The sequence below is a fragment of the Papio anubis genome, chromosome 13 (genome assembly GCF_008728515.1).
Source record: "Papio anubis isolate 15944 chromosome 13, Panubis1.0, whole genome shotgun sequence".
Classification (NCBI taxonomy): Eukaryota; Metazoa; Chordata; class Mammalia; order Primates; family Cercopithecidae; genus Papio; species Papio anubis.
The window spans coordinates 96,740,887-96,766,779 of record NC_044988.1 but is presented as its reverse complement, the minus strand read 5'-3'; the positions used below and the strand labels follow the sequence as shown (position 1 = coordinate 96,766,779).

Here is a 25,893-nt window from a genome sequence, read left to right as displayed (position 1 = left end):
GCTTCAAGGCAGGTGGCAGGATGGAAGGTGGGGATGAAAACACAGGAGAAAACGCACCCAACACGACCAAAATACTAAACATATGTTGTGCAAAGAATTAACGGAACATGGAATGCTTAAACAATGACATTCCTTAAACACCATCCTGGGAGAATCTGAAGAAATGTATTCTGACAGAACAAACTGCAAAACCATTTCAAACCAGAAACTTACATTTCACTAGCAAAAAGTCCCTGAATTCCTGGTGATCTGTAAACACTGGTGGAGTTGGCAAGGGAGGGCCAAAGAGTGGTACGCTCTCTTCTGAAAATATTTTCAGCCTGTGTAGAGAATATTACAGAATTAGTTGGTTTTTCTTCAAAGATCATCACTTGATATGGTTTGGCTGTGTCCCCACCCAAATCTCCACTTGAATTGTATCTCCCAGAATTCCCACATGTCATGGGGGGGTGATCGGGGGGAGGTAATTGAATTATGGGGGCTGGTCTTTCCCGTGCTATTCTCATGATAGTGAATAAGTCTCATGAGATCTGATAGGCTTATCCGGGGTTTCTGCTTTTGTTTCCTCCTCATTTTCTCTTGCTGCCACCAGGTAAGAAGTGCCTTTCACCTCCTGCCATGATTCTGAGGCCTCCCCAGCCATGTGGAACTGTAAGTACAATTAAACCTCTTTTTCTTCCCAGTCTTGGGTATATCTTTATCAGCAGTGTGAAAATGAACCAATACACCACTATTCTGTCCTTCCATTTGTCCAGCTGCATATAGGATGTGTCAGGAATATTTGTTCCATGCCCAGGAGTGCCTCCTCTGGTCTGCCAGAGCCGAGGCCACTTCCTCGCTTTCCCCTCTAGCTTAGTCAAGGTGCTTTGAGGGCAGAGACCAGGTCTTCCTGAATCCTTCACGGTCCAACCCATCAAGCCAGGTATCCAGGAAGAACAGCAATGGCCATCACTGAGCACCTGCTGCATACCAGGAAGCATATTTGGTATTTTAAGATACAGTATTGGCCGGGCGCGGTGGCTCAAGCCTGTAATCCCAGCACTTTGGGAGGCCAAGATGGGTAGATCACAGGGTCAGGAGATCGAGACCATCCTGGCTAACCCGATGAAACCCCGTCTCTACTAAAAAATACAAAAAACTAGCTGGGCGAGGTGGCGGGTGCCTGTAGTCCCAGCTACTCAGGAGGCTGAGGCAGGAGAATGGCGTGAACCCAGGAGGTGGAGCTTACAGTGAGCCGAGATCTGGCCACTGCACTCCAGCCTGGGCGACAGAGCGAGACTCCGTCAAAAAAAAAAAAAAAAAAAAAAAGATACAGTATTGCCTCTGACTGTCACTACACCTGCCAGGGTAGTGTCATTACCTTCACTCTACACAGAAAGCCTGAGGCTCCAAGAAGAGAAAACATTTTTTCCAAAGCCTCAAATAAATGATAGAGCTGGGATTCGAACCCAAATATATTTGGCTCGAAGTTCAGGTTCTTTTTACAACATAATACCTTTTAACAGATTAATATTTGAGAACAGAAAGATAAGCAGGCAAGAAGGTAGACTAGGAAAGGATGAAGATCAAATATATCAAACCTCTTCCCATGGTAAAGTACCATAAAATATCAAACTAACCCTGACCCCTAGGTCTCCTGCATGGAACAACACCGGATGGAGTAAATGTTTCCTGAAGAGACGGTGGCCTTGAAGAAAGTTTTGTAAGGTGAGGGCACTCATATTAAATCAATCAAGAAACACGTATATCAAGAGTCTTATAAAAATCAATGCTAAATTAACAAGCATGAGAATCAGAACAAGCAATCGAGACAAAGTCATTACCTACCTGTAACTGTCATTTTGTTGATCGTACCTCACTAAGGCAAAAATATCTGTGGTGATGGTTAAGGGAACGAATCACAACACTGATGCTCACAACTGACAGCTTGTGCTCTGAAAATCCCTTGTGCAGAGTCATTCTCAACCAGCGCTTCTGTGCTAAGGGCACCTATCACTCTCAGGTTGGGAAAGAACCCATACTTCTTTCCAAGAGATAGCCCACGGAGACTTATGTGAGGGCACCATGAGTAGGTTCAACGTTTGCATGTGCATCCTTTGGGCAAAAGGGTTAAATCTCCAAAGCTGTCAGAAAAGCAATAGAAATATAGCTATTAAACAACTAAGCAGTCGGCAAAGCAAAAAGAGTAGTTCCCTCGCCTGGAAGTACAAACAAGATCCCAATAGGAAATTAGTAATACATTTCATCTCACACATTTGGAAAGGGAAAGCAATTTAAATGTTTCCGCTGTATACCTTCCCTTTCTCTCCTTTTGGGTTTGGGAGACAAAACAAAACAAGCCTGTTGTAGCTGGTGGCAGATTCTGAGCAGAATCTACTTAGCTTGTGCTGGGTTTGTGGAGTCTAAAATAGTAGGAAAGAATCCATCCAGCTTCTTTCTTTCTCCCACTCTTCTGCCTCCCCTTCCACCTCCACCCACCATCTCCCAACCCCTGCTTTCCTTAGCTAGGGTTATGGAGCCATCAATTCCTTAGTGTCTCCATTTCTAGGCTCCCTGGAATGAATCTGCCTTAATCATCTGCTTGCCCCTTTTCAGGGACAAATGTGCCAAGTCCCAAATCTAAAACATGTAACTCAGTAAAATTCTAAAAACAAATGACTACCTCTCAATCACCTGAACAGTCACCTCACCGTCGCTTCTGCTGTGAAGTTGGAGAAGTTTTCTGTTATACAAGAAGAGCCACCTCTAGAAAGGGGAAATATTAGCCCTAAATCTCAGGGGACAGGGGCAGATACTACTCAGAAAGCAGGGATGAAAAGGGAAGAAAACTATAACCAAGGTGCAAGTGCATATCATTTGCTTCCCTACCATCATGGAAGAAAGTTTGGAAACTGTTAACTTTTAAACACTTACTTCCATCCTCTATTTTTATGTCACAAGGAACAAGTCCAAGTCTCCAGATGCCATGAGTCACCGTGGGCCCGTCTCCAAACATGTTTACTTGGAGCCTCCAGGGAAATGAGTAACTCGACTAGAATTTATTCTGAAAATGCTGATTTGTTGCCTTTTGCTTATTATGTACAACTAGTAGAGCCACTAACTTTGGGTTTTGGTGTCATGGCCTGGGACCCAGAGTAACAGGGCCACAACTGAGTGTCTGCTGGGCGGGCCAAGCTCATGCCCCATGCCTGTCTGGCAGAGCTGAGCTCAGACACTGCAGGAGCTTCAGCTCCACTGCTGGACTTTGCCAGCAATATGAGCTGAACAGGGATTAGGGGAATCAGATAAAAATATTATTAATTCTATCATTTCTCAAATTTCAAGAGATGGTAATACAACAGCTATTACCAGGGCTTAAATCAACAAGGAAAATTATTTTGGCCTTTTATCTTAACTTGCAAGTTTTTATGCCTAAAGCAGATTTCTCAGGGAATTCACTACCTATAATTCTTCTAAATCATTTATGACTGAAGAATAGCAGGAAGTTTTCCTCATTTTATAGACTACCTGAGGAAAGAGACCATATTTCAGGAGTCAAGAATTCCCTGAGAATTAATCCATCTACTACTGAAATGGAAGGAGAGAGGAAGGAGGAACTATACACAAAGCTTAGGAAAAATTCCCCAAAAGTGGGTCTAAATCTAGCATTACAAAACAAGTCCATGACAAGATTTGGTTTAAGCGTCATGGAAGTCCAATGAGGCTGAACCACAGCTTGCCACACTGGAGCATTTACAAAGGCCTAGGATACGTGTAAAGTGGGAACGGATCATGGAAGGCTTAAAGGCAGGAGAAGATTCCTCTCCTTCTTGGAACACAATGGTGACGATATCGTTTCCAATGTGGCGTTTCCTTTCCACCTGTAGTAAGCATAAATAACATCACTGAGAAAGACTCTCAAACATGGCACATTCACAGAGTTAAAAAACCATAACCCAACATAACAAACCACAGCCACTATGACAGAGCCCTGAACTTCAGATATCTTTGACTTCAGGCCTCCCATGTTTTGCCAGCCTAGGCCCTTGCTCTCCAACCCATCTCCTCTGTTCCTATCTCAGTGGCCAAGCTCTGGGGTGGGTCAGGAGTGTCTTAGATAGAGGTTTTTCCCAGCCTGGTACAGCCCATGTAGACACTCAGTGTTAACTTCCTGCAGTGACCTGAAAACAATACTTGTCAACCATGACACAGGACCCACTTATGATATGTCCTGGATAGTCTCATTTTGACAAGACACAAGGCACACTGAGAGAAGGCACAGAGAAGAGGTAACATCTATACAAAATAGTCTCTCAAGAGTCCATGTTGGATAGAAGAATGTTTGAATCAAAGATATTTTAAAAAAGAGAGACAAAAAAGAGTCTATGAAACCGCACTCGCACACATACAAATACCTATACATGTTTACACATAAACACGCATGCACATTATCTCTGATCCTTTATTTCTCTAAGGTGACAGCACCAGTGAGAACAGCTCTTCCTAAGATTTGTTGAAAGTTCCAATACAGACCGCCAAAAGCATCCCTAAATTGGCGGCTGCAGTTCAGCTCATATGTCAACCGGCATAGCCTCTAATTCTATGAACACCCCTAAATTGGCAGCTGCAGTTCAGCTCATATGTTAACCGGCATAGCCTCTAATTCTATGGAATCATAACGGTGCCCTCTCTACATTCACATCACTATTTGATGGTTTGTATGTTCACATGTACCTGCTGCTTGTTCTCTTTGGAATATGGCAACATGGTGGAAACATGAAACATGATCTCATGCCCTTGGTACACAGTATAAACTGAATGTATCCCTGTGGTATCATCTGCAAAATATAAACATGCATTCAGTGAGCACAGAGGATTCGAGCCAAAAGGAAAGCATTTTCATTTGCAGACTAGGGAAATACTGTACACAGGACATTCTCAAAGATCATTCGGATTATCAACCCGCACGGAAGCAACAACCCTCCACTTGATGCAGCCCCTACATGGAAAGGCCTCTTCCTCTCTCCCTAAGCTCACTTGCTGTCTGATTCACGCCTTGCCTCAGAATGGAGGAGGTCATAAGAAGTCCAGGCTAAAGAGGAGAGTATTGAGCTTCCTTGCCTTGCAGTTGCTGTGAGAGGTACAGGATGAAATTAACACAAGATGACACAAACAATTACGTCCATAAACCAAAAGGAAGTGGTATTTGTGACAGAATTGTTTGTGATTACAAGCAAAGGCTTTACAATTAGGCCGACTTGGATTCAATTTGTCATTGGCTATGTGGCTTTTGACAAGTTACCTCACTTCTCTTTGAGCCTCAGTTCCTTAACTTGAAAATGAGGACAAAAGTTGTATCTAACTCCTAGGGATATTGGGGAGACTCAATGAGATTATATTTGCAAAGTGCTTAGCGGAATGCCTGGCTGTATCAAGGGCTCAGTGGATGGTTGTAATGACCATAACAGAGAGGGTGAGGGTTGGCAGTGGGGGTATGAGTGGCAGGCACTGAAGAATTCACCATGTGCACTCTACGTGTGTTCGAGTGAAGCTGGAGCCTGACAACTGGGGCCCAATCTCCCATCCCTGCATCTGTCAGTTAGGGCACACTTAGCTCTCCCAAATTCAGAATCCGTGATGCCATGCTGGGCTGGTGGGAAGATGAGCCTCCCAGAGGGTGAGGGTAGCTGGACGCGAAGCCTATCACCACTAGGCCAAAAGGGCCTCACACCCACTGCCTGACTTACCTCAAGGACTGACTGTGAAGATCAAATAAAGCAAAAAAAAAAAAAAAAAAAAAAGAAAGAAAGGGAAAAGCTAGCAAGGCTACACAAAAATGAGATGGGGGAAGAACTTCCAAACCTAAGCTTGTAATCTTACCCACCTTCCCCGACTCCGGCTCCCATCCGCAAAATGCTTCCTCTCAGGTGTTTCCAGTCTCACTGCCGGTGCCAGCCCCACCCATACCCAGGGCAGAAACCCTGAAGTGTCCTCAAGTACTGTCTCCTTTTTCATCCTCCACTTGCTAATTCTACCATGAAAATGGCTCTTGAATTAGTCCCCCTGTCTCCCTTCTGACCTGTAGCCCTCTCCCATGGCAACCCTATCTCTTGTTTGGACTGTTGCCACAGCCTCTGAGAGCAGGTTTCTCCTCTGCCTCCCCTGTCTGCTCAAAGGTACAGATCTAATCTCACCACTCCCCTACTTGAAACCCCTTAATGACAGAGAATAAAAGGCAGACTTATTAATATAACCTCAAAACTCCCTTCAGGATCACGCCCTCTCTCCTACTCCAGGCCACATTGCATCATTCTCAGTGCCTCATTCCCTCCAGCCATAAACAAATTCTCTTAGTTTTTAGAACACACCATGTTCTTTTCTGCCTCAAGGTCTTCACAGATGTTCTCTCTGCTTGGAATTCTCTTCTCCCCTTGAGACCCTCCAAGTACTCCGACTCGCCCCTCCCTCCGGTCACAAAAAGGCTCAGAGAAGCCTTCCCTAATCCCCTAGATTAGGCAAAATGCCCCACAGCACTCTGTACTTTTTCTTCTTAGTTGTCTTCTGTACTTAGTGCTAAACCATTTGATAATTATCTGCATAACATCTGCTGGATGTGCCCGGGACTGCAAGCTCCTAGAAAGGAAGACCCTATGTTGGTTTATTCACTTTTATATCCCCAGAGCCCAGCAGAGTCCTGGCACACAGATGGTGCTGAGCAGTAATATTCACGGGCAGACCAGGACTTCTCACACTGTCCAGGGCTGTGAGGGCTTATTTAGTTTTACGAAGCTCAGTGGAAGTGCCAAAGAGGTCTATGACTCCATGTTGAACAGGGTGTGGCACTCACCTCCCTCCAGTCTTCTCTCATCCATCCCTTCCCCCATCTCTGGTATAAGTTCAGACACGGGTCAGGCTAACTTAGAAAAATTATACAAATTACAACAGAATAGATCAAGAGGCAGGCTTACTTTTGGTATCCAGACCGCCACGGTAGCCCGTCCAGCCCTTTAGAGTGATTGTGTCACCCAGAAGATTTAAAAATTTTTGAAAAGGCTCGCTTCCAATTTCTGCAGGAAGAGGTAGAGTATGAGGAAAATATGGGCATCAACAAGTCCTCATTTTCTAACTGTGCACCGGAATCGCTGGAAAATTAACCAGGCTCTGCCAATTCATGCGTGGTAAACAGTATGGGGAAGTCACATTTCCTTCTTCCTGAGGACCATGAGGACTTTCCCCAGGACTCCAAGGAAAGGAAAACTGCAGAATCAGATGAACCCAGCTTCCTACTGCCAGCCTGGGACCACAGGTGCTTACTATTGCAAAACAAAAATGTTATGACTGCTTGCATTCAGAATAAGCAGGTATTTAACAAGAAACCCAAAATGACGCCATCTTATAATTCCTCCTCTCATCAAAATCACAGAAAAACCTTCCACTGCTCTTGGGTCTGTGCGGAACCAAATTCTCCAAATCCCACGTGCTCTTCTGTCTCTCCAGTGCAAACAGTGACTGGGTACAAACGAGCTGCTCAATAAATATTTGCCAAATGAATGAAACTGGGCAACAACCTCCCTACAAAATTCACGCTGAAATTGTGTAAAATTATCTCCTCGTATTAAGACTCCAACTCAACAGACAAGCTCCAACTGGCAAGAATGCAACAAGGCAGGACAGGGTCTCTGGCAGCAGAGAGCAGGAGGAGATCACTCACCATTGCTGAACATCTCATCATCAGTGAGCTGCCCATCTTTGGCAAAAAGAACCCCAAACTTGAAATTCACAGAGCCCTTAGGATAATAACAAAAGGTGTTACAGTTAATTTTATCATCACAGCATAAATAGCTCTGAGACGTGCTGTTCGTGACTTAGCACAATGGCAGTCACCAGGATGGACAGTCAGGGGATCCCTTCCTCCCATCCACCTGGGTTTTGACCAATGTTAACAGCAATCATTCCTTCATTTTTTCAGGTATTTATAGCTTACAGATGAGACTGTATGCCTTTATGAATTAGTTCGTTTTTAATTTCATTACTAACGGCATCTCTAGGATACCAGTTCTGTTCTGTGGCAAAACAGGGTTCCAACAAATGGCCACAGGAACTCATAGGCCTGGCACCGTCTTCCATTCAACCCCTGAGCAACAGTTCAAATCCCAGTCAGTGAAGAAGAGTTCATTGTAATTCAAAGCTTAACATCATCTCAGGCTGATATATTGTGGACTCTTTTAGAAACAGAAATGAAAATTATAGGCAATTTATACTAAAAGCTCATTTTCCCCAATTCCTAAAGATACTCAATCTGAAGAAGTCACAAAACAGATGTGGGGAAAAAAAAAAAAAAAAAAAAAAAAAAAGCAAGCCCAAGCCAAAAGCAAGCAGTAGCTGGTACAAATGTGCAATCTACCACCTCCAACTTTAAACTGAATTAATTCTGATCTGGTGGAAATGATAAATAGTAGCTTCCACAGGGAAGGGAGGAAGACAGAGGAACAGGGTCAGGGAGTGGTAAACAGGGACTCAATCATATATATATATATATATATATTTTTTTTTTTTTTTTTTTTTTTTTGAGACAGACTGGCTCTGTCGCCCAGGCTTGAGTGCAGTGGCCGGATCTCAGCTCACTGCAAGCTCCGCCTCCCGGGTTTACGCCAGGATGGTCTCGATCTCCTGACCTCGTGATCCGCCCGTCTCGGCCTCCCAAAGTGCTGGGATTACAGGCTTGAGCCACCGCGCCCGGCCCTCAATTGTATTTTTAATGTTTTGTTTTTTTTTCCTTAAATTGGGTAGTGTTTTTTTTTTTTCCTTTTTTTTGAGATGGAGTCTCGCTCTGGGTGCAGTGGCGTGATCTCGGCTCACTGCAACCTCCACCTCCCTGGTTCAAGCTATTCCCCTGCCTAAGCCTCCCGAGTAGCTGGGATTACAAGTGTATGCCACCATGCCCAGCCGGTAGTGGTTTTATAGGTCTTCATTATGTTATTCTCTATACTTTTTTTTTTGTACGCCTGAAGTATTTCATAATAAACACAAAATAAAATGTTGGAAGAGAATCAACCTCTACAAGATTGGTTGACCCACCACTAGATGGAGAAATTCTTGGTGGTCAATTAAGGGTAGACAAGGGACAAAGATATTTAAAGCACACTGGCCAACGGGTCAAAGATAGGAAGTCAAGGCGATTGCCAGGATTCAGGATAGCTGGATCTAGGAGTATTAAGAATCTGAAAATCCAAGTTCTTTTTTTTTTTTTTTTTTGAGACAGAGTCTCACTTTGTCGCCCACGCTGGAGTGCAATGGAGCGATATTCGGCTCATTGCAAGCTCTGCCTCCCGGGTTCACGCCATTCTCCTGCCTCAGCCTCCGGAGTAGCTGGGACTACAGGTGCCTGCCACCACGCCTGGCTAATTTTTTGTATTTTTAGTAGAAGCGGGGTTTCACCGTGTTAGCCGGGATGGTCTCAATCTCCTGACCTGGTGATCCGCCCACCTCGACCTCCTAAAGTGCTGGGATTACAGGCATGAGCCACCGCGCCTGGCTGAAAATCCAAGTTCTAAGGCTGTGCATCCAAACATTTTTCTGTCCCCAACACACCTGAGATGCATACTCATCACTAACAGTGGTTTTCTATACAGGAAGAGAGAGGACACTCCCAAACTGACCCCTCCACCTAGAACTCTTCCACAGTTCTGGGGATGACCGGCTCTCTCCCATCATGCAGGTTTCAGCTCAAGTGTCAATTTCCAGAGCCGCCTTTCCTGATCTCCCCATATAAAGCCACCCTCCTTCCTGCTGTTATTCTCCATCAGAGCACCTTGTTTATTCTCCTCGAAGCACTATTTACACTCTGTAAATCTTTTATTGAACTTGTGTATCTGTCTGTTTCTGCCACTAGAACCTGAGTCCTGTGCAGGAGAAATCATACACTGTTTCCTTTCCATTGAATCCCCAGTGTTGACCACAGTACATTGGAAAAGATTAATAAATATTCATGACATAAGGGACTGTATGCATAATAAATGAGAAAAGAAATAAACTTTGTCAGAAACAACTTATTTTTCATACGATGTCTCCAAATGATCGCTGCTTCCTTACAAACTAGCTTTTGATAAATTTCTTAGAACGTTTTCAGGGTTTTATAGCTTGTCACTGTTCTTTCCCTGTTTTGGAAGTGACGACAGCAAGCACATGTCGCAAGGGTCCCTTAAAAAGCTCCTACAGTAATTTGGGGTCTGACATATGACCCTCTTAGAATAATAGTGCAGGAACTACAGTAGTGGTTCTCTAACTTGACTAGGCATCAGAATCACCTGAAGGGCTTGTCAAAATAAAGATTGCTGGGTTCCACCCCAGGAGTTTTCAATTCAGGAGGTTTGGGATAGGGCCTGATAATTTGCATTTCTAACAAGTTCCCAGGTGATGCTGATACTGCTGGCCAAGGGTCCCCACATTGAGAACCACTGAACTAGAGAAAAAACCAAGAGGCTGTCAGGAGGCCCAGAATCAGGTCCAGCTGAGCTGACAGCTAGCAAGTCAGAGCAGAAGGACTAGGTCAACGACCATAACTATGAGCCATAAACTGACAGCCTGCTAAAGCCAGAAAGGACCCTATAGTCCACTGAGTCCATGCTCTTATTTTAAGACAGGACAGGAAAGTTCAGGGAAGACAGGGACTTGCACATGGCTGGAACTAAGTGAACAGTAAGACCAGAGCTGGAACTTGGGTCTTCCAACTTTTGATCCGGCATTCTTTCCAATATCATGGCATAATCTTCTCTGAAAAGTTTTGAGTGAAACTGAGATGTACAAGCAGAGCTGGGGCCTACTACCACCTGATCACTGGCCAATGCTTTTACAAGCTTTTATAGGGTTGCTCTGAGACTGGCACCATGCTGCCACATCCCTGCTGAGGACCTCTTCTGCTTCAGGGGGAGACTCCAGAAAGACTGGTGTTGCAAGGTCTTGTCAAGTCTTCATCACAAGTTATTAGGGTCAGACAACAGCAAAGTCTGTAAGGCATCAAGGGTTGCATGATGGGGGTCTTTTTAGTACCTGCGCACCCAACGGTGTAGGATCTTCAAGGTAGGGAGATCACGTGTCCAAATTTGCCAAGACAGCCCTGACTTTTATCTGTTTTATCTGTTGTCCTGATGTTGTTAATAATTACTCTCAAAGGGTCCCAGTTTAAATTATAAATTATATGAATTCCTCCTGCTTCAGGTGGAGGAGATTCCAGAAAGACTGGAAGTACTTGTTAAGTACTTGAACCTACTTTTAGAGCCTCATTTAGGTAATATGGTGTCCAGGACTTCCCAAATTATGTCCATGACTAAAAGTTTTCACCTATCTCCAGAAATCAAGGTATGGCTCTTTATAATGAGTTATTTCATATTTTAGGAGGGGACAGTTTGATTGGGGCAAGTGGACTGTCACAGATAATATTTTAACCAGCTATTCAGAGCTCTTAAGGTCTCAAGGCCAGACCCGGGTCCCTGGAGGAAGGTGCTGCTGGAGGGAATCCACAGGCACTGGGTTTTCTCAGGATGTAAGTCTTGCTCAAACATTCAACATACAGATAAGGTCACATCTGTCATTCCTACTTGGATGGAATTTAAATATTCTAAGTTCTAAATTTTACAAGACAGAACTCAACCTGATTACAAACAAACATGCAGTCACATTCTTGGCAATCAGTAGTATGCTACGAACTATAGTTCTTCTGAGAAAAACAAACTATGAGGGGAAACTAAAGTCCCAATGATTCCAGAAGAATTTTTTGGAACTGAGAAATGATGGCCTTATTCAAAATGAGACACCCCTGGCTCCTTGTTACTCTTGTTTAGGCAACATCTCCATATTTCTAGGGTTCCACATGTTCCTACACATCTCTCCTCTCTCCATGTCTATTACAGCTTGGGATGCCGTGTTCTCTCATGAGGGTGCCTCTCTATGTAGCAAACAAAACATGGGTTTCAGGACACTGACATCATTTTACCAAAGTGCTAACCTTTCAGGAGCCTCACTAGTATTCTTTACTGGATTCCCTGCCCATCTTTGCAGCTAATAGTTTACCACTAGAATAGGCTGGAATTGGGATAAATGCTCCCAACTTATACCAGTTGAGAAGCAGCAGGATTAAATAGAGTGCCTCACCACACAGCTCTCAGAGAAGCTCTGGAGGATCATGGCCATTGTTCACACTTCAAGATGTTATGACAAGTGACTAGTGTTGCCTCAAGCTAATATCCCCTTAGTAAGGAAATAAAATTGAGAAATAAAGAGATCAACTTATTTTTCAAAACTTGGGAGTTTCAAAAAAAGCAGAGGAGGATGCAATGAACAGTGAACAGGCGTTCTTTCAGGGGCTGGAAGTGGTGAGGTCAGGGCAGGGGGAGCGTTCACATTTCCTATCGGTACATTTTCTCTATTGTTTGTTTGTTACAACAAGCATGTGCATGCACTCAGTGGGTGCTCAATAAATATCTGTAGATTAATGAACAGAGTAATTTTGACATATAAAAGCTATATATAATCCCAATTTTATATAAAATGTAACAAACATATATACCAAAATGTTAACAGCAGTCGTCTTTGTGACTGCAGGTGATTTTTTCCTTTTATCTTTTGTGTATTTCTTTATTTTTAAAATTTTTACCAGAAATGTGATTATTTTTACTTTTTGCCTTTTACAAATTACACATGAAATCCATAAATTCTCCTGCAACAAGCATGAACCTAAGATGGACAAAATATGGATAAAAATGTAGTCAGGCATGGTGGTATAAGCCTGTAGTTCCAGCTACTCAGGAGGCTGAGGCGGGAGGATCGCTTGAACCCAGGAGTTGGAAGTCAGCCTGGGCAATATAGCGAGACCCTCTCTTAAAAATAAAAAAAGCAGGCATCTCCCTTTGTCTGCTTTCTGCTGCATCCCACCCCAGTTCCACTATCCTGCTCAAAAGTAACTCCCACCAACAATTTGGGGTACATCCTTTCAGCCCCTTCTTTGTATTTACATCTACATGTTCAAGAGTCAGCTGAGGTGTCACTGCCTCAGAGAAACCTTCTCTGTTCAATGTAAAAAACCTACCCCTCACCGCACACCCCACCACTGTGCATTACTTTCTTCACAGCTCTTGGGGTTACTGGTCTTACCATGTTTCTGTTTGTTTGTTTACTTGTGTAGCTTGTCTTACCGCACCAGACTGTGAGCTCCATGAAGAAGGGACCTTGTCTTGCTCATTGATGTATCCCCAATGCCTCAAACAGTGCATGGTACATGCATGGTAGGTGCTCAATAAGTATGTATTCAATGAATGAATGAATGAATATACATACAAATATCTGTTTATAAAAACATAATTGGGATTATATGTAAATAATGTCCCATAAGTTGCTTTTTTCAGTAAATACTATGTGGTGGAAATCTTTCCATGCCAATAAGTAAAGGTCTATGTCTTGGTCTATTTGGGCTGCTATAACAAAATACCATAGACTAGGTGGCTTAAAAACAACAGAAATTTATTTCTCACAGTTCTGGAGGCTGGGAGGTCCAAGTTCAAGGCAGTAGCAGATTCAGTGTCTGGGGCGGGACCTATTCTGGGTTCACAGATGGCACCTTTTTGCTACATACCCACAAGGTGAAAGGGCGAACAAGCTCCCTTGTTTATAAGGGCACTAATCCCATTCATAAGGGCTCCCTGCTCATGACCTAATCACTTCCCAAGGCCCCACCTTCTAATACCACCACATCGGTAGTCAGGCTTTAACATACGAATTTTGGGGGGGGACACAAGCATTCACACCATGGCACTCTATCTCACTCTTTTTTGTGAGGGTGCATAGTGTATTATATATTAGTAAGTATATTTATGGGTTTTTGATATGTTTTGATACAGGCATGCAACGTGTAATAATCACATCATGGGGAATGGGGTATCCATCCTCTTAAGCATTTATCCTTTGTGTTACTACCTTATTTTTTCTAATGGCATCATAATATTTCATAATGTATTCATTCAATCAATCAATCAATCACTTGTTCAACCAACAAATGTTTACTCTATACCTTCTATTTTTACTGTTCTAGGATCTTGGAACACAAAATTAAAGAAGTCTCTGCTCTCATGGTGCTTTTATTCTCATGGGGGAGACAGATAATAAGCACACAAATGAAAATACCAGCATTAAGAAAAAACAAAGGGGCTAAGGGTGAGAGGCAGGTGTACTGTTCTACATGGAGTGGTCAGGGAAGGTCTCTCTGAGCAGAGGTCCTGATTGAGTGAGGACATCTGGGGGACAAGCATCCCCAGCAGTGGGAACTGTAGGCTCTTTCTGAGGAGATGGAAGAATAAGGAATTCAGTATGGTCAGTGTTTTTCAGTAAACACTGGAGCTGACGACTGGAGAGGTAGAGGGGCCAGATCATGCAGGCTCCAGCAGGCCAAGGTCAGGATCTGGGGCTTCCCTTTGAACAGGACAGGAAGCCTTTAGAATTTTGAGCAGAGAGATGACCTGATTCTACATGTTTCAATAGGACAATTGGCTACTATCTGGAAACCAGAAGAGAGGGGGAGAGTGGAAGCCAGGAGAAGAGTTAGGAGACTCTGCAGGGCCCAGGCAAGAGAGGATGAGGTGGTATCCCCACATCAGAGTGGTTGTGGTAGAAGTGTTGAGAAGTGTTTGGATTAGGGATATTTTATGAAGAGATGTCACCAGGATGTGCTGATAGCTTAGATATAGGATAAGAGAGAAAGACATGGATTAAGGATTTTTCCAAGTTTGGCCTAAGCAACAAGACAAAAGATATTGCTATTTACTGAGAGGGATAAGATACATAAACCATAATTTATTTACTCCATTGCCTATTAATAACATTTTAGATATTTCCCTATGTTAGTTACATACTTAGAAAATCCAATATATTTATATTTTTAATGGCGGCAACAGGGAATGGCAACATGCAAATAAATTCAGCATTTTGTATATTAAGAGTATCCTAATAAAGCACAAATACCCTACTTTAATGAAAATTAAAAACTCATTACTCACCCTGATCATAAGCTTAACACAGTAAATGTTTCCAAGCAGATTTAAGTAGTTTGATTGTTTTCATAGCTTTATAGCTAGATGCATAGAAAATTCTGAAATATACCTTAAAAATACATGCCAGTAAGGTCTTTCCATGCAATGTGTACCACTGTGCAAATCTACAGGGAGGTTTGGCTGAAAGCAGAGTCTGGGTTCACAGTGAAAGGAGAAGTATATTTACAAACACGGAGGCAGAGCAGGTGCAAATATTTCCATAGAAATACTCACCTCTTGTTCTTCAAGAACCAGCAAGTCCTGTCAAATAAAGTTTTAAAAGTTACATCCAGGCATGATAGTAATTATTTCATTTTCACTTCCTGTGAAAGCCAAGCTTCGGTTTTCTCACACTGACATTTTGAAAATAATTTTAAAAGTTGGTTATAGGAGCTTTGGGCGGGGAGGAACCAACAACTATGACAAAGGTGGGTGCCAAGAGTCTTGGATCTTTTTCCCCTGTAATACCATCTCGTAAGAGCAGCATGGAGCAGTAAACCTAAACAATCCTTTGAATCCCTGCTGTCGCATTCTTAACTGTGTTTGGGCACAAGTCATTTAATCTATTTGGGTCTCTGCTTCCTTCTCCATGGTCCAAGGATAACATCGGTCTTAACCCCTGTGAAGATCACTGTCAGTGTGTGTAGAAGACCTGGTACACAACAGAGATTTAATCAACCTTAAAGTACTTTCCTTTTCATTCTCAGTCGCCCCATATAAAAGTTTGTAAACTTACTACAGGCAAGTCCCATCTTTTCCAGAACTTCTGAAAAAGCAGATTCTGGTTGATAAGCGGACACCAAAGCCAAGGCTCTGACAGGGACTCTGTGGCTGAGCGGAGGGGGAAGGAATGGCCCAGGTGAGTCATGGGGACAGTGCAGAGGCAATGAGGGTCAGGATGGAGGCAGGGAGGCTGGAGGGACCCTCACCCTCCTTCTGGCCCAGGACTCTCTGGGGAAGAGCTGTATCAACTGGAGATGTGGCAATTCTGAAAGAACTGTAAGAGGCACACAAACCTCCATTTTATTTAACAGAAAGCCTCTTTCATTCAGAACTCAGCCATCTTTATTATTTTATTCTTTTTTTGTTTTTTTAAAGAGACAGGGTCTGGCTCTGTCCCCCAGGCTGGAGCACAGTGGTGCAACCTTGGCTCATTGAGGCCTTGACCTCCCGAACTCAAGCAATCCCCCCACCTCAGCTTCCCAAGTAGCTGGGACTATGGGCGTGTACTATCATACCCAGCTATTTTTTTTGTATTATTTGTAGAGATGGGGTTCCACTATATTGCCCAGACTGGTCTCCAACTCCTGGGCTCAAGTGATCCTCCTGCCTCAGCCTCCCAAAGTGCTGGGATTACAAGCGCAAGCCACCACGCCTGGCTGTATTATTTCTGAATTCTGGGAAAAAATAAAATTATGTTATACATTTTTTACATTGGGACTTTATGTTTGCATGTCACTGTATATGTCATTACAAAATTCTCTCTTTCCATGATCTTTCTCAACACCTTGTGGTTTTTATTAATTTTTTTATTTTTAGTTTTTATGGGTACATCAGTAGGTGTATATCTCTCTCTCTCTCTCTCTCTCTCTCTCTCTTTCTCTCTCTCTATGGGGGGTGCAGTTTAATTGTTCCTGAATCACAGATGGAGGAATTGGATCTCCAGTTAAGGTCATGTGGCCTGTAAGTGTCAGCTCTGAATTTCATGCCCAGTCCTTTTAACACCCAGGCTAGTGCTCCTTCCACGCTAACTGTGGTGAATAAGAAAAGGGTCACACCTCTCAGCTTCTCAACTGCCACTAGCCCTGCAAGCATTAGGACTGGGATGTTTTGCAACCAGTCCCTGGCCTGGTAATACAGCATGCTCCTCAGTGGGCTAGGCTGAAGGAATCAGAGCCTCGCAACAGGAGTTCCGGTTGAGCTCAGGGCTAGAGTCTCAACACTCAGCTGTAGAGGCAGGAGGGATGTCATAGGCTGTCAGGTTACATTTATGTTGCAGTTTCTTTATTTTGGATTACATTTGTTCAGAAGCGAATAGTCTTGCAATTTGCCCTGGTTTGCCAATGTCCTACTTAACATGATTCAGATTTTTAAAATATTCTTGTTCCCGAATTTGTGAGCATTGGAAGTCCCCTTTTTGCTGCTTTCTAGTGTGTAATTTTAGCCCAGAAGGTATAATTTTGGCCAGTAATGGTGTTTCTTAATACAGTCCTACTGGCATTGCTTTTGATGTATGCATGATTCTAATAATTAGTTTGAGGCTGACACTGATTTTTTTTCATATATATGAGATTTGGGAGAGTGATTTTACATACACTTTTTAAACCTAGAAATGTTTTAAAAATCAAATTAAGTTCTACTGGTTTTTATAAAATACCTGGTCATTTAGGAAACATATCACAACTACTGGGAAACAAACTTGATGGGTAGGAGTGGGAAGAAACACACAGATACTCTGATTTCTCTATCCATTTAAAGCTAGCTTAATCACACATTGCTTCTGGATTTTGGTCAAGGAAAATGTCACTACACTGCAGCCAGAAACAGACAAATAACATTTAAAAACAGCACCAGCCACCTTCCCTCTTTGTGGAAAGATGCCTTCTTTATAACACAATTGGTTTACTTTCTGTTTACTCTCTGGCTCCTACCATTTTTAAGAACTCTTTCCTCTCTACCTAAAGCCTGTTGCTCAACTGTTCCTAAGAGAAATCTACAGAAATGTGATGACAGCCTTCACCCTGCATCTCTGAGCCTCACACACATGTGCAAATTCACACACACATGCACACTCACACACACAGAGGACAAGGGGAAAGTTCACAAATGGTTTCTTTTGTTAAGGGGAAAAGAGCCAAAACACAAATATAGGAAAGCATAAAAGTACCCTTTGTTTGGTAAAAACAGGCACAGAGTTGTGATATAAATAGGCAGAATGCTGCTATATCTTTTTTTTTTTTTTCTTTTCCTCTTCTAGAGAAATTAGACAGGGATGACTGAGCAGAGATGAGCTCTGCTGAGGGAACTGGCTCAGTAGCAAGAGGCAGAAAGAAGTGTCACAGAGCTGGCTCTGTGGGTTTGGGGGCTCAGTGTCTGGGAAGCAGAGTTAGTGTGGGGGATAAGACTAAGGCTTAAAGAAGGATTAGGAATAATAACCTGTGTGAGTGAAGTCATAAGAGCACACGGGTACTCACATATTTATAATTCTAGTTTGTTTTAAAATTTGCTGTAAAGTATCACTTGTAATAAACCTGGATGGCTTAAAGTCGCTTACAGTTTAACCTAACATACCCATTTTTGCCTGAGTTCTGTCTGAGGTTGAGGCTGGGTGTAAATACTATTTTAAAAATTACATCAAAACAAAAGATATGGGAATTCACAACTCTCTATATTTGGGGTAAGCCGAGAGTCAATAACCTTATTTTAAAAGCTAACCGTATTTTAAAGATATGCAAGCAAAAATTGTTCATGTTCCAATCAATCCTCCTCTTACTATTTACCTAAAAGCAAATTTGAACATGATGCTTCCTGCTTAAAGGTTCTACTGGCTCCCTGCTGCCTCCTGGATAGAATTCTAGCCTGCCTCTTCAGCCTTTTCCCTTGTCACCCATCCCTGGCGTACCCAACTACTTCAATCTCAGCTTCACACATGACGGGCACACTATTAGTGATGGCTGTGTTTGTAAGTTTCAAAGCTTAATTGGTTATAACTACAAGACAAAAGTTTGGTTGACATTATTCTGATAAACCATCACCTAAATTATGACTAAATTTTTTTCACTCCCAAGGCAGACTGTTTTCCCTAAGAAAACAGGGATGGCTTTCTGGATACCTTTTATCCTTGATGGTACCCAGTACAGTCTACTACATGAGTAAGAGCTCAATCAACCATGTTTTGATTTATTAATTTTTAAAAAATCTCTTTAATATTCCCTAACATTCCGGGCTGGGCGTGGTGGCTCACGGCCTGTAATCCCAGCACTTTGGGAGCCTGAGGTGGGTGGATCACCCGAGGTCAGGAGTTTGAGACCAGCCTGGCCAACATGGTAAAACTCTGTCTCTACTAAATTAGCTGGGCATGGAGGTGGGCACTTGTAATCCCAGCTACTTGAGAGGCTGAGGCAGGAGAATAATTTGAACCCGGGAGGTGGAAGTTGCGGTGAGCCGAGATCGCATCATTGCACTCCAGCCTGGGCCACAGAGCGAAACCCTGTCTCAAATTTTAAAAAAAATTTCTTTAACATTCCACACAATTCTGTATTACTCAGTAAAAAGGGTGGCTTTTAAGCCAATAAGATTTTTCTGAATGTACACCCTATTGGTCCGTGGACCGAGGACAACTCTGCGGTTCTCAGGAGTGGCTATGCATCAGAATCACTTGAAGAACTTCTGAAAAACACAGATACCCAGGCCCTACCCTACACCCATCAAATCAGAACCTTAGGTGTGAGGTTCTACCATGATGATTTTTTTAAGTTGCACAGGCGATTTCGCTTTGTATCCCAGGCTAAGGATTACTGATGACCTGTCAGCTCTATTCTAACACTGTAATCAATTTTGTATCATTATGAAGTATAAAATTTTCTGTTACCTTTTGTATTTCAGGATGAAAAATTTCCCTGGGGCCTTTCTCAAATTTGTCCAGATTCATGGCACTGAAATAGAATGGACAGGATGAGCTGCAGCATGCTGGAAACTTAAATAATATAGAGCAAGACTTGGTTCTTCAGAGAAGCTAAAAAGTAGCCTCTAGAAAAATCACAGCTGTTTTCCCTAAAGGGCCTGACACTCACTCAGAAGATACAAATCAAAAAATGAGTGATCAATGAACAAACAGATGAAGGTAACCAACACCACATGTACTTGACTTATATAACTGGCTCCTGGTGACACTCATAAGAGAAGGAGAGAGAAATCAGGAACATCTGTTTCAGGTAACCTTGGCTACTCTTCCAGATTCTTATTTTTATTTACTAAAAGTGATGAATGTAATTAAGCTTTAACTGAAATTTCTATGCCACATAGGGCAAAAGACCATCCTTAACAAGACTTTTTACAATGTTTTACTTTGGACAAGCAACGTAAATTCCCTTGAACCTAAGTTCCTATAGAGGTAAAACAAGGAGATTGAAATAGATGATCTCTAGAGTTCCTTTCAGCTAATATTCCAATATTTATAAGTGAAAATTAAAAATAATAACGAACTTCTAGAGTACTTACAACACACCAGACACTGTGATAAATGCTTTTCATGAATTGTCTCATTTAGTTCTTATGAGGCAAGTAATATTTTAGCCCCATTTTAAAGATGAGGAAATTGAAACTCAGAAGTTAAATAACAGCATAAAAATCTGGTAAAGAGCAGAGCCAGGACTTGAATCCAGGCTTATGTGACTCTATAGTATTTATACTTTAATTTCCTTTTAAGTTTTCGAGTTCTCATTCTTGTAACAAAAGAAGATAAAATCTTTTCTTCTGCTGGCAGCAACTATAGAATGTGTAGTTTGTCATATCTTTAAAATCTTGCTGTACCTTGCTCTGGCTATGAGGGTGTACTGAAAAGCTAAGCCTTGCTCATACAACTAAATGAAATTGTAACAAAACGAAAGGCCTAGTTTTTAAACAGAGAAGAAAGGAGCTAGAGTAAACTTCTTTTTAGAAAAAAGAATTCACAGAAATCTTAAACCGGTACAATTTAAGGTATTATTCTCCAAGCAAATTAAGATTTATAGTTTCTTGAAAGCAGCAGGATATTTCTGTGCTCAGGAAAAATGTTAGCCTCTTGGTGGAGAGGCTTAACTCAGGCTTTAGAACTGCTCAGAAGAAAAATCAGAAGGCACAGAGCAGACAGGAAGAGGTCTGCAATCTGGAGACCAAATGAAGCTTGAAAGTGGGATATAACATTTTTCACTTCTTAATCTTGGTTCCTTTTTTTTTTTTTTTTTTTTTTTGATGGTGGATCCCCCCGTTGCCACCCAGGGGGGGGTACAGTGTGGTGTCTCGGCTCACTGCAACCTCCACCTCCTGGGTTCAAGCAATTCTCTCACTTCAGCCTCCCGAGTAGCTGAGACTACAGGTGTGTACCACCCCACCTGGCTAATTTTTGTATTTTAGTAGAGACAGGTTTCATTATGTTGGTCAGGCTGGTCTCGAACTCCTGACCTCATGATCCCCCTGCCTCGGCCTCCCAAAGTGCTGGGATTACAGGTGTGCGCCACTGAGCCTGGCCTTGGTGCCTTTTAATCAGCCAGATGCAATCCCCAACAGATACAGTCAAGTTTGTCGCTGTAAGAGCCATTTTGGTAAGGATGAGTTGTAGCTATTACGTGTCACCTGGGAACACTGGAAACACATCTACCACCAGGTAGCTGCAGATGAATAGAGAGGAAATCACCAGGGCTATGAGGTAAGCTTTGTCCTTCACACAATAGGGCATTAGTGGTTAAACAGCCCAAGCTCTGGAGTCACAGGACTCCAGCTCTTGATTTACCAGCTCTGAGCTCTTCGTCAGATTCCTTCACCTCTCTGAGGCTCCAATTCCTGATAAGTGGAGTGGAGATAATAATAGATCTACTGTGTGGAGCTAGTTTAAAGATTGACTCAGAGAACATTCATAAAGCATTCAGCACAGTGCCTGACAAACAGAAGCTACCATTACTATGATGTAACATCTTAGCTGGTAACAAAGCCACAGGCTGGATCCAAGTGGTGGCAATCCCTAGGGGAGGCTGCCACCTAAGATGAGAGAGAGATGAGAGGGAGGTGGGAGGGTGGGGGCACAAGAGGCAGCTGAGCAGGCAGCAGCCAGATGTTCCATCCATTTAACGTTCTGTCTGGCGAAGAATAAGTACATTCTTTGCTGACATCTGGGTTTCTATTTCAAGGTGGAAAAAATGGAAGGAAAAATATTACTTGATTATCTTTATAAAACTAAAGTATCTGAGTGCGTGCAAGAAAAAAGAAGCTGGCAACTAATGTAGTATGGAGAGATGTCTAAGAGCAACGCTCAAAATCAGTTGGACCTGGACTCAGGCCTTGGTTCCACTACACACTTGCTTTGTGATCTTGGCTTTCTCTCTCTGAACCTCTATTTCCTCATCTATAAAATGGGCACAGTCACAGCACCTGCCCTACAGGATTGCTGTGATGATGACATGAGGTGATGCATGTCATGCCAAGTGCTTAGCAAAACGTCTCACACACAGTCAAGGCTCAAGACAATGGAAAGTTAACATCAGAATGATTACAGGAAAAAACAGTGTATAAAGGGCTCCAAATCCACGCATAGGCTTTCTACCCATTAGAACTCACCTTAAGATGGACTTCACAGAAAGAGTTTTTGTGGGACTGTAGGGAAGGCATATTTTCTGGGTACCCTGGAAAAGTCCAAACATCAAATCAGTGACAAGTTCTACAACTTCCTTCTCCAAAAGAGCCCCTCTGGCCATTCAAAAGAAACCCATGCCCAGTCTTTCTCCTTTCTCCTCAAGGGGCATGTATATGAATAAACACATTCTATGACTGAAAACAATCTTGCTCAGGTTTGATAGCGACTTCCAGGCTGTCTCCACCCCAACATGTATGGATTTCAGCATGGCCTTCAACATACAGGTCTTCAGTGTCTTAGGTATTATGGAGAGCACCTGAGCCATCTGAACCAGATGAGAAGGGAATTTGTTTTTCTGGTTTTTTTTTTTTTTTTGGAGACAGAGTCTGGCTCTGTCACTTAGGCTGGAATGCAGTGGTGCGCTCTCCGCTCACTGCAACCTCCGCCTCCTGGGTTCAAGTGATTCTCCTGCCTCAGCCTCCCAAGTAGCTGGGATTACAGGCATGTGCCACCACACCCGGCTAATTTTTAGTAGAGACGGGGTTTTGCCATGTTGGCCAGGCTGGTCTCAAACTCCTGACCTCAGGTGATCTGCCTGTCTCAGCCTCCCAAAGTGCCGGGATTACAGGCATGAGCCACTGTGCCTGGCTGGGAATTCGGTCTGTAAGCCAAGCATCAAATAAGCCTCAAAGACCATAAGACAACAGTCTCCACATGTTCAATGGGACCCAAAAATAATGTCTCCCAGTCAAAAACTTTTGGAACTAGAAATCTCCTGAATCTTTCAGAGAGGTTTTCATAATGCATGCTTTTATATTTATCTGTGTTTTCTTATTTAAAGTCTCTTTTCTCCTAAATGAGTACCAACTATGACTCATTCATAGGAATACTCAATGAATATATTTTGACTAAAAAGGGAAAGAAGAATTGCCTAACTGATTCAGTCTCACATCCACACCACCCGGAACAGATGAGTGCTATTCTCTTCCTAATCGTCTAAGAAGAGGTGACATAGATTTAGAATCCACAAAGGTTTCACACTACACAGCTAGCAAACGGGATTATCATATACTGTACATTTAAAACTTTCTTCCTGATTTTGACTAGTAATAAAATTGTCATCACAAACGGCTAGAGGAGGGTAAGAACATTTCTTTTAGGAAACAGGCAAAGAAATGTGATTTTTCTTGTGCTATTGGGATATACCTGCCAATTCATCTGTCCAAGCTCTGAACAATAGCAAGGGAGAGAAGTTCTTTGAACTTTCCAAGCCCACGGTCTCTTTGCATAAACAAAACTTTTATGCCTACACCCTTGGAGGCCTGCTACTCTCACCCCTCTCCAGGCCAGGGAGGAGGATGTCTTTGGAGCTGAGGATGAGAAGCTGCACTAGAGAGAGCCCTTCTTATGGGTTCTCTATTAGCCATGGAAACTGGGCTGAGCTTTTCTTTTTGTAGTTTGTGTTACAGAGATTAAATTTCTTTCCAATATTATAGAGGAATATTAAGATAGAAATGCATGTTTTCTGATTCTACAGATCCTTCCCATTGAAACCCGAGTTCTTCTGGGGCTTTGCTTTTTAACTGGCCCCAGCCTACACTGCATCCCCTGTCTAGGAGATTGTCTTGAATCTGCCCCTCTAGCTCAGATCCTACCTTGTCTACCTTTTCTTCTTACCCAACACATCAAAGGCAGTTTTATTTTTATTTTTATTTTTGTAGTAGGCAGGGTCTCACTATGTTGCCCAGGCTGGTCTCAAACTCCTGGTCCCATGTAATCCTTCTGCTTTGACTTCCCAAAGTGCTGGAGTTATAGGCATGAGCCACCATGCCCAGCCCAAAGGCTTTAAAGAGAAGCCTTGGCTTTAAAGAGAAGCCAAGGGCAGCTCAGGGGAAATGTGTGGCACAGCAGAGGGCTCTAGTGCTGCACTGGGTGACAGTGACACCTTCGTGAGCTGCCTATGTGGGTGTGAAACCCAAGGCTCCTGGGATTCTGGGTTTGTGTTTTTCTTCACCACAAACTGGTAAAACTCTTCCTATCTCCTCCCTTTTGTAGCTTCCAGAGTCAGTGTTCAAGAAAAATGGTTCTGTGTTCAGTGGAAATACCAAATGCTCAGATAGAGTCAAGTGCACGTACATATCAGGCAACACTCAGTGAGCACAGTCAGGATGCAGAAGTGCACGTTGAAGATTACCCTGTAACAGGTGTGTGTGTGCAGGTGTGTGTCTACATGGACGGATGTCTAGAAGCCTGTTGCAGTGATTATCTCTGAGTAGTTGAATTCTTTTCACTTGCTATATTGTTTGGATGGAATTTTTACAATAAATACAAATCATTTTTCATATTTTATTTGTGTGAGCCATTTCTGTATATTTAGAAGAAACACAGTAGAGATATGCAAGACTGCATAGAGTTATATGTTTAGCTAGTTGTTTTCTCCTTCCTCCCTCCCTCTCCCTCTCCCTCTTCCTTTCTTTCCTTCCTTCCTTCCTTCTTTCCTTCTTTCCTTCCCTTCTTCCCTTCTTCTCTCTCTTTCCTTCCTTCCTTTTCTTTTCTCTTCCTCTCTCTCTCTCTGATTTTGTAGCAACAGGGTCTTGCTCTATTGCCCAGGCTGGAGTGCAGTGGTGCAATCATAGCTCACTGCAGCCTTGAACTCCTGGACTCAAGCCACCCTCCTGCCTTACCTTCCCAAGGAGCTGGGACTACAGGTGTAAGCCCCCATGCATGGCTAAGTTTTTATTTTATTTTTTTTAGAGACAGGGTTTTGCTATGTTGCCCAGGGTGGTCTTGAACTTCTGCGCTCAAGTGCTCCTCCCACCTTGACCTCCCAAAATGTTGGGATTACAGGCATGAGCTACTGTGCCGGGCCTAGCTAGTTTTATAACTGCTTTATAACCTAGAAGATATGTGCTGGCAGTTGGGAGTGCGAGGGCTGAGTCACATACTTCTGTGGACTTCCCATAGCCTCTAGCATTAGTTTTAGGCCAAGAGGGGCTTAATAACTGACCCCTTGTGCCAATGCTCACTTTTGATTTCTCAGTTCCTCCCTCCCTTCAGCACTTCCATCAACGACTGGCAACCCTCTCGCTGTCTTTGACACATAACTGAAGGCCAAGGGAAGAGGTGTTGGGTGAAGGCACTGGCACTTCTCATCATGCCCTACCCCTATGCTGCCTTCACAGCAGTCCTGGGGTTTAAATTCCACCTCCTTGACTTCTCTAATACCAGGTACGAGTAACCCTTGTTTGTCTCACATTTGTTGCTACGTCTACCTGGAACACTCCCTGATTCCCCTTCTACTCGTCAAATGACTGGCTTCCTTCCATCCTTCAGGCTTCTGTTTGCTGGGCGCCGCCTCAGGAGGCTTTCCCTAAACTGTCTCATCTAAGCAGGGCTCCTGCAGCACGCTCTGTCATTCTCTGTCTTCAGAGTGCTTATCACAACTTATAATGTCATACAGACAGTATCTTTGGAAATTAAAATAAGCAAATGTTCCCCCTGTATTTGTCT

The 25,893-nt window shown here is 42.9% G+C and overlaps 1 protein-coding gene and 1 long non-coding RNA gene across 9 annotated transcripts in view; one reads left to right on the top strand and one right to left on the bottom strand.

The window, feature by feature from the left end:
- The window catches only part of GARNL3 (GTPase activating Rap/RanGAP domain like 3), a 173,017-nt gene that overhangs the window by 55,163 nt on the left and 91,961 nt on the right, over positions 1–25,893 (bottom strand). For all 7 annotated transcript variants that reach the window (XM_017949985.1, XM_017949984.1, XM_017949986.2 and 4 more), the window contains 9 exons: positions 22,368–22,432; positions 19,648–19,711; positions 15,291–15,317; positions 7,691–7,766; positions 6,948–7,046; positions 4,714–4,817; positions 3,752–3,860; positions 1,828–1,873; positions 214–320 (listed from right to left, as the gene is read on the bottom strand). In XM_017949985.1, the coding sequence (XP_017805474.1) occupies positions 214–320; positions 1,828–1,873; positions 3,752–3,860; positions 4,714–4,817; positions 6,948–7,046; positions 7,691–7,766; positions 15,291–15,317; positions 19,648–19,711; positions 22,368–22,432 (697 nt within the window). The remainder of the gene's footprint in view (positions 1–213; positions 321–1,827; positions 1,874–3,751; positions 3,861–4,713; positions 4,818–6,947; positions 7,047–7,690; positions 7,767–15,290; positions 15,318–19,647; positions 19,712–22,367; positions 22,433–25,893) is intronic.
- Positions 613–25,893, top strand: LOC103878506. 2 transcript variants are annotated; one of them, XR_004178007.1, is made up of 7 exons: positions 613–651; positions 1,632–1,707; positions 13,160–13,259; positions 15,818–15,915; positions 19,662–19,990; positions 24,439–24,587; positions 25,424–25,893. It is a non-coding gene; the product is annotated as an uncharacterized LOC103878506 (long non-coding RNA). The 2 variants fall into 2 exon arrangements; XR_001896042.2 differs by lacking the exon at positions 25,424–25,893 and having other exon boundaries at positions 24,439–24,727.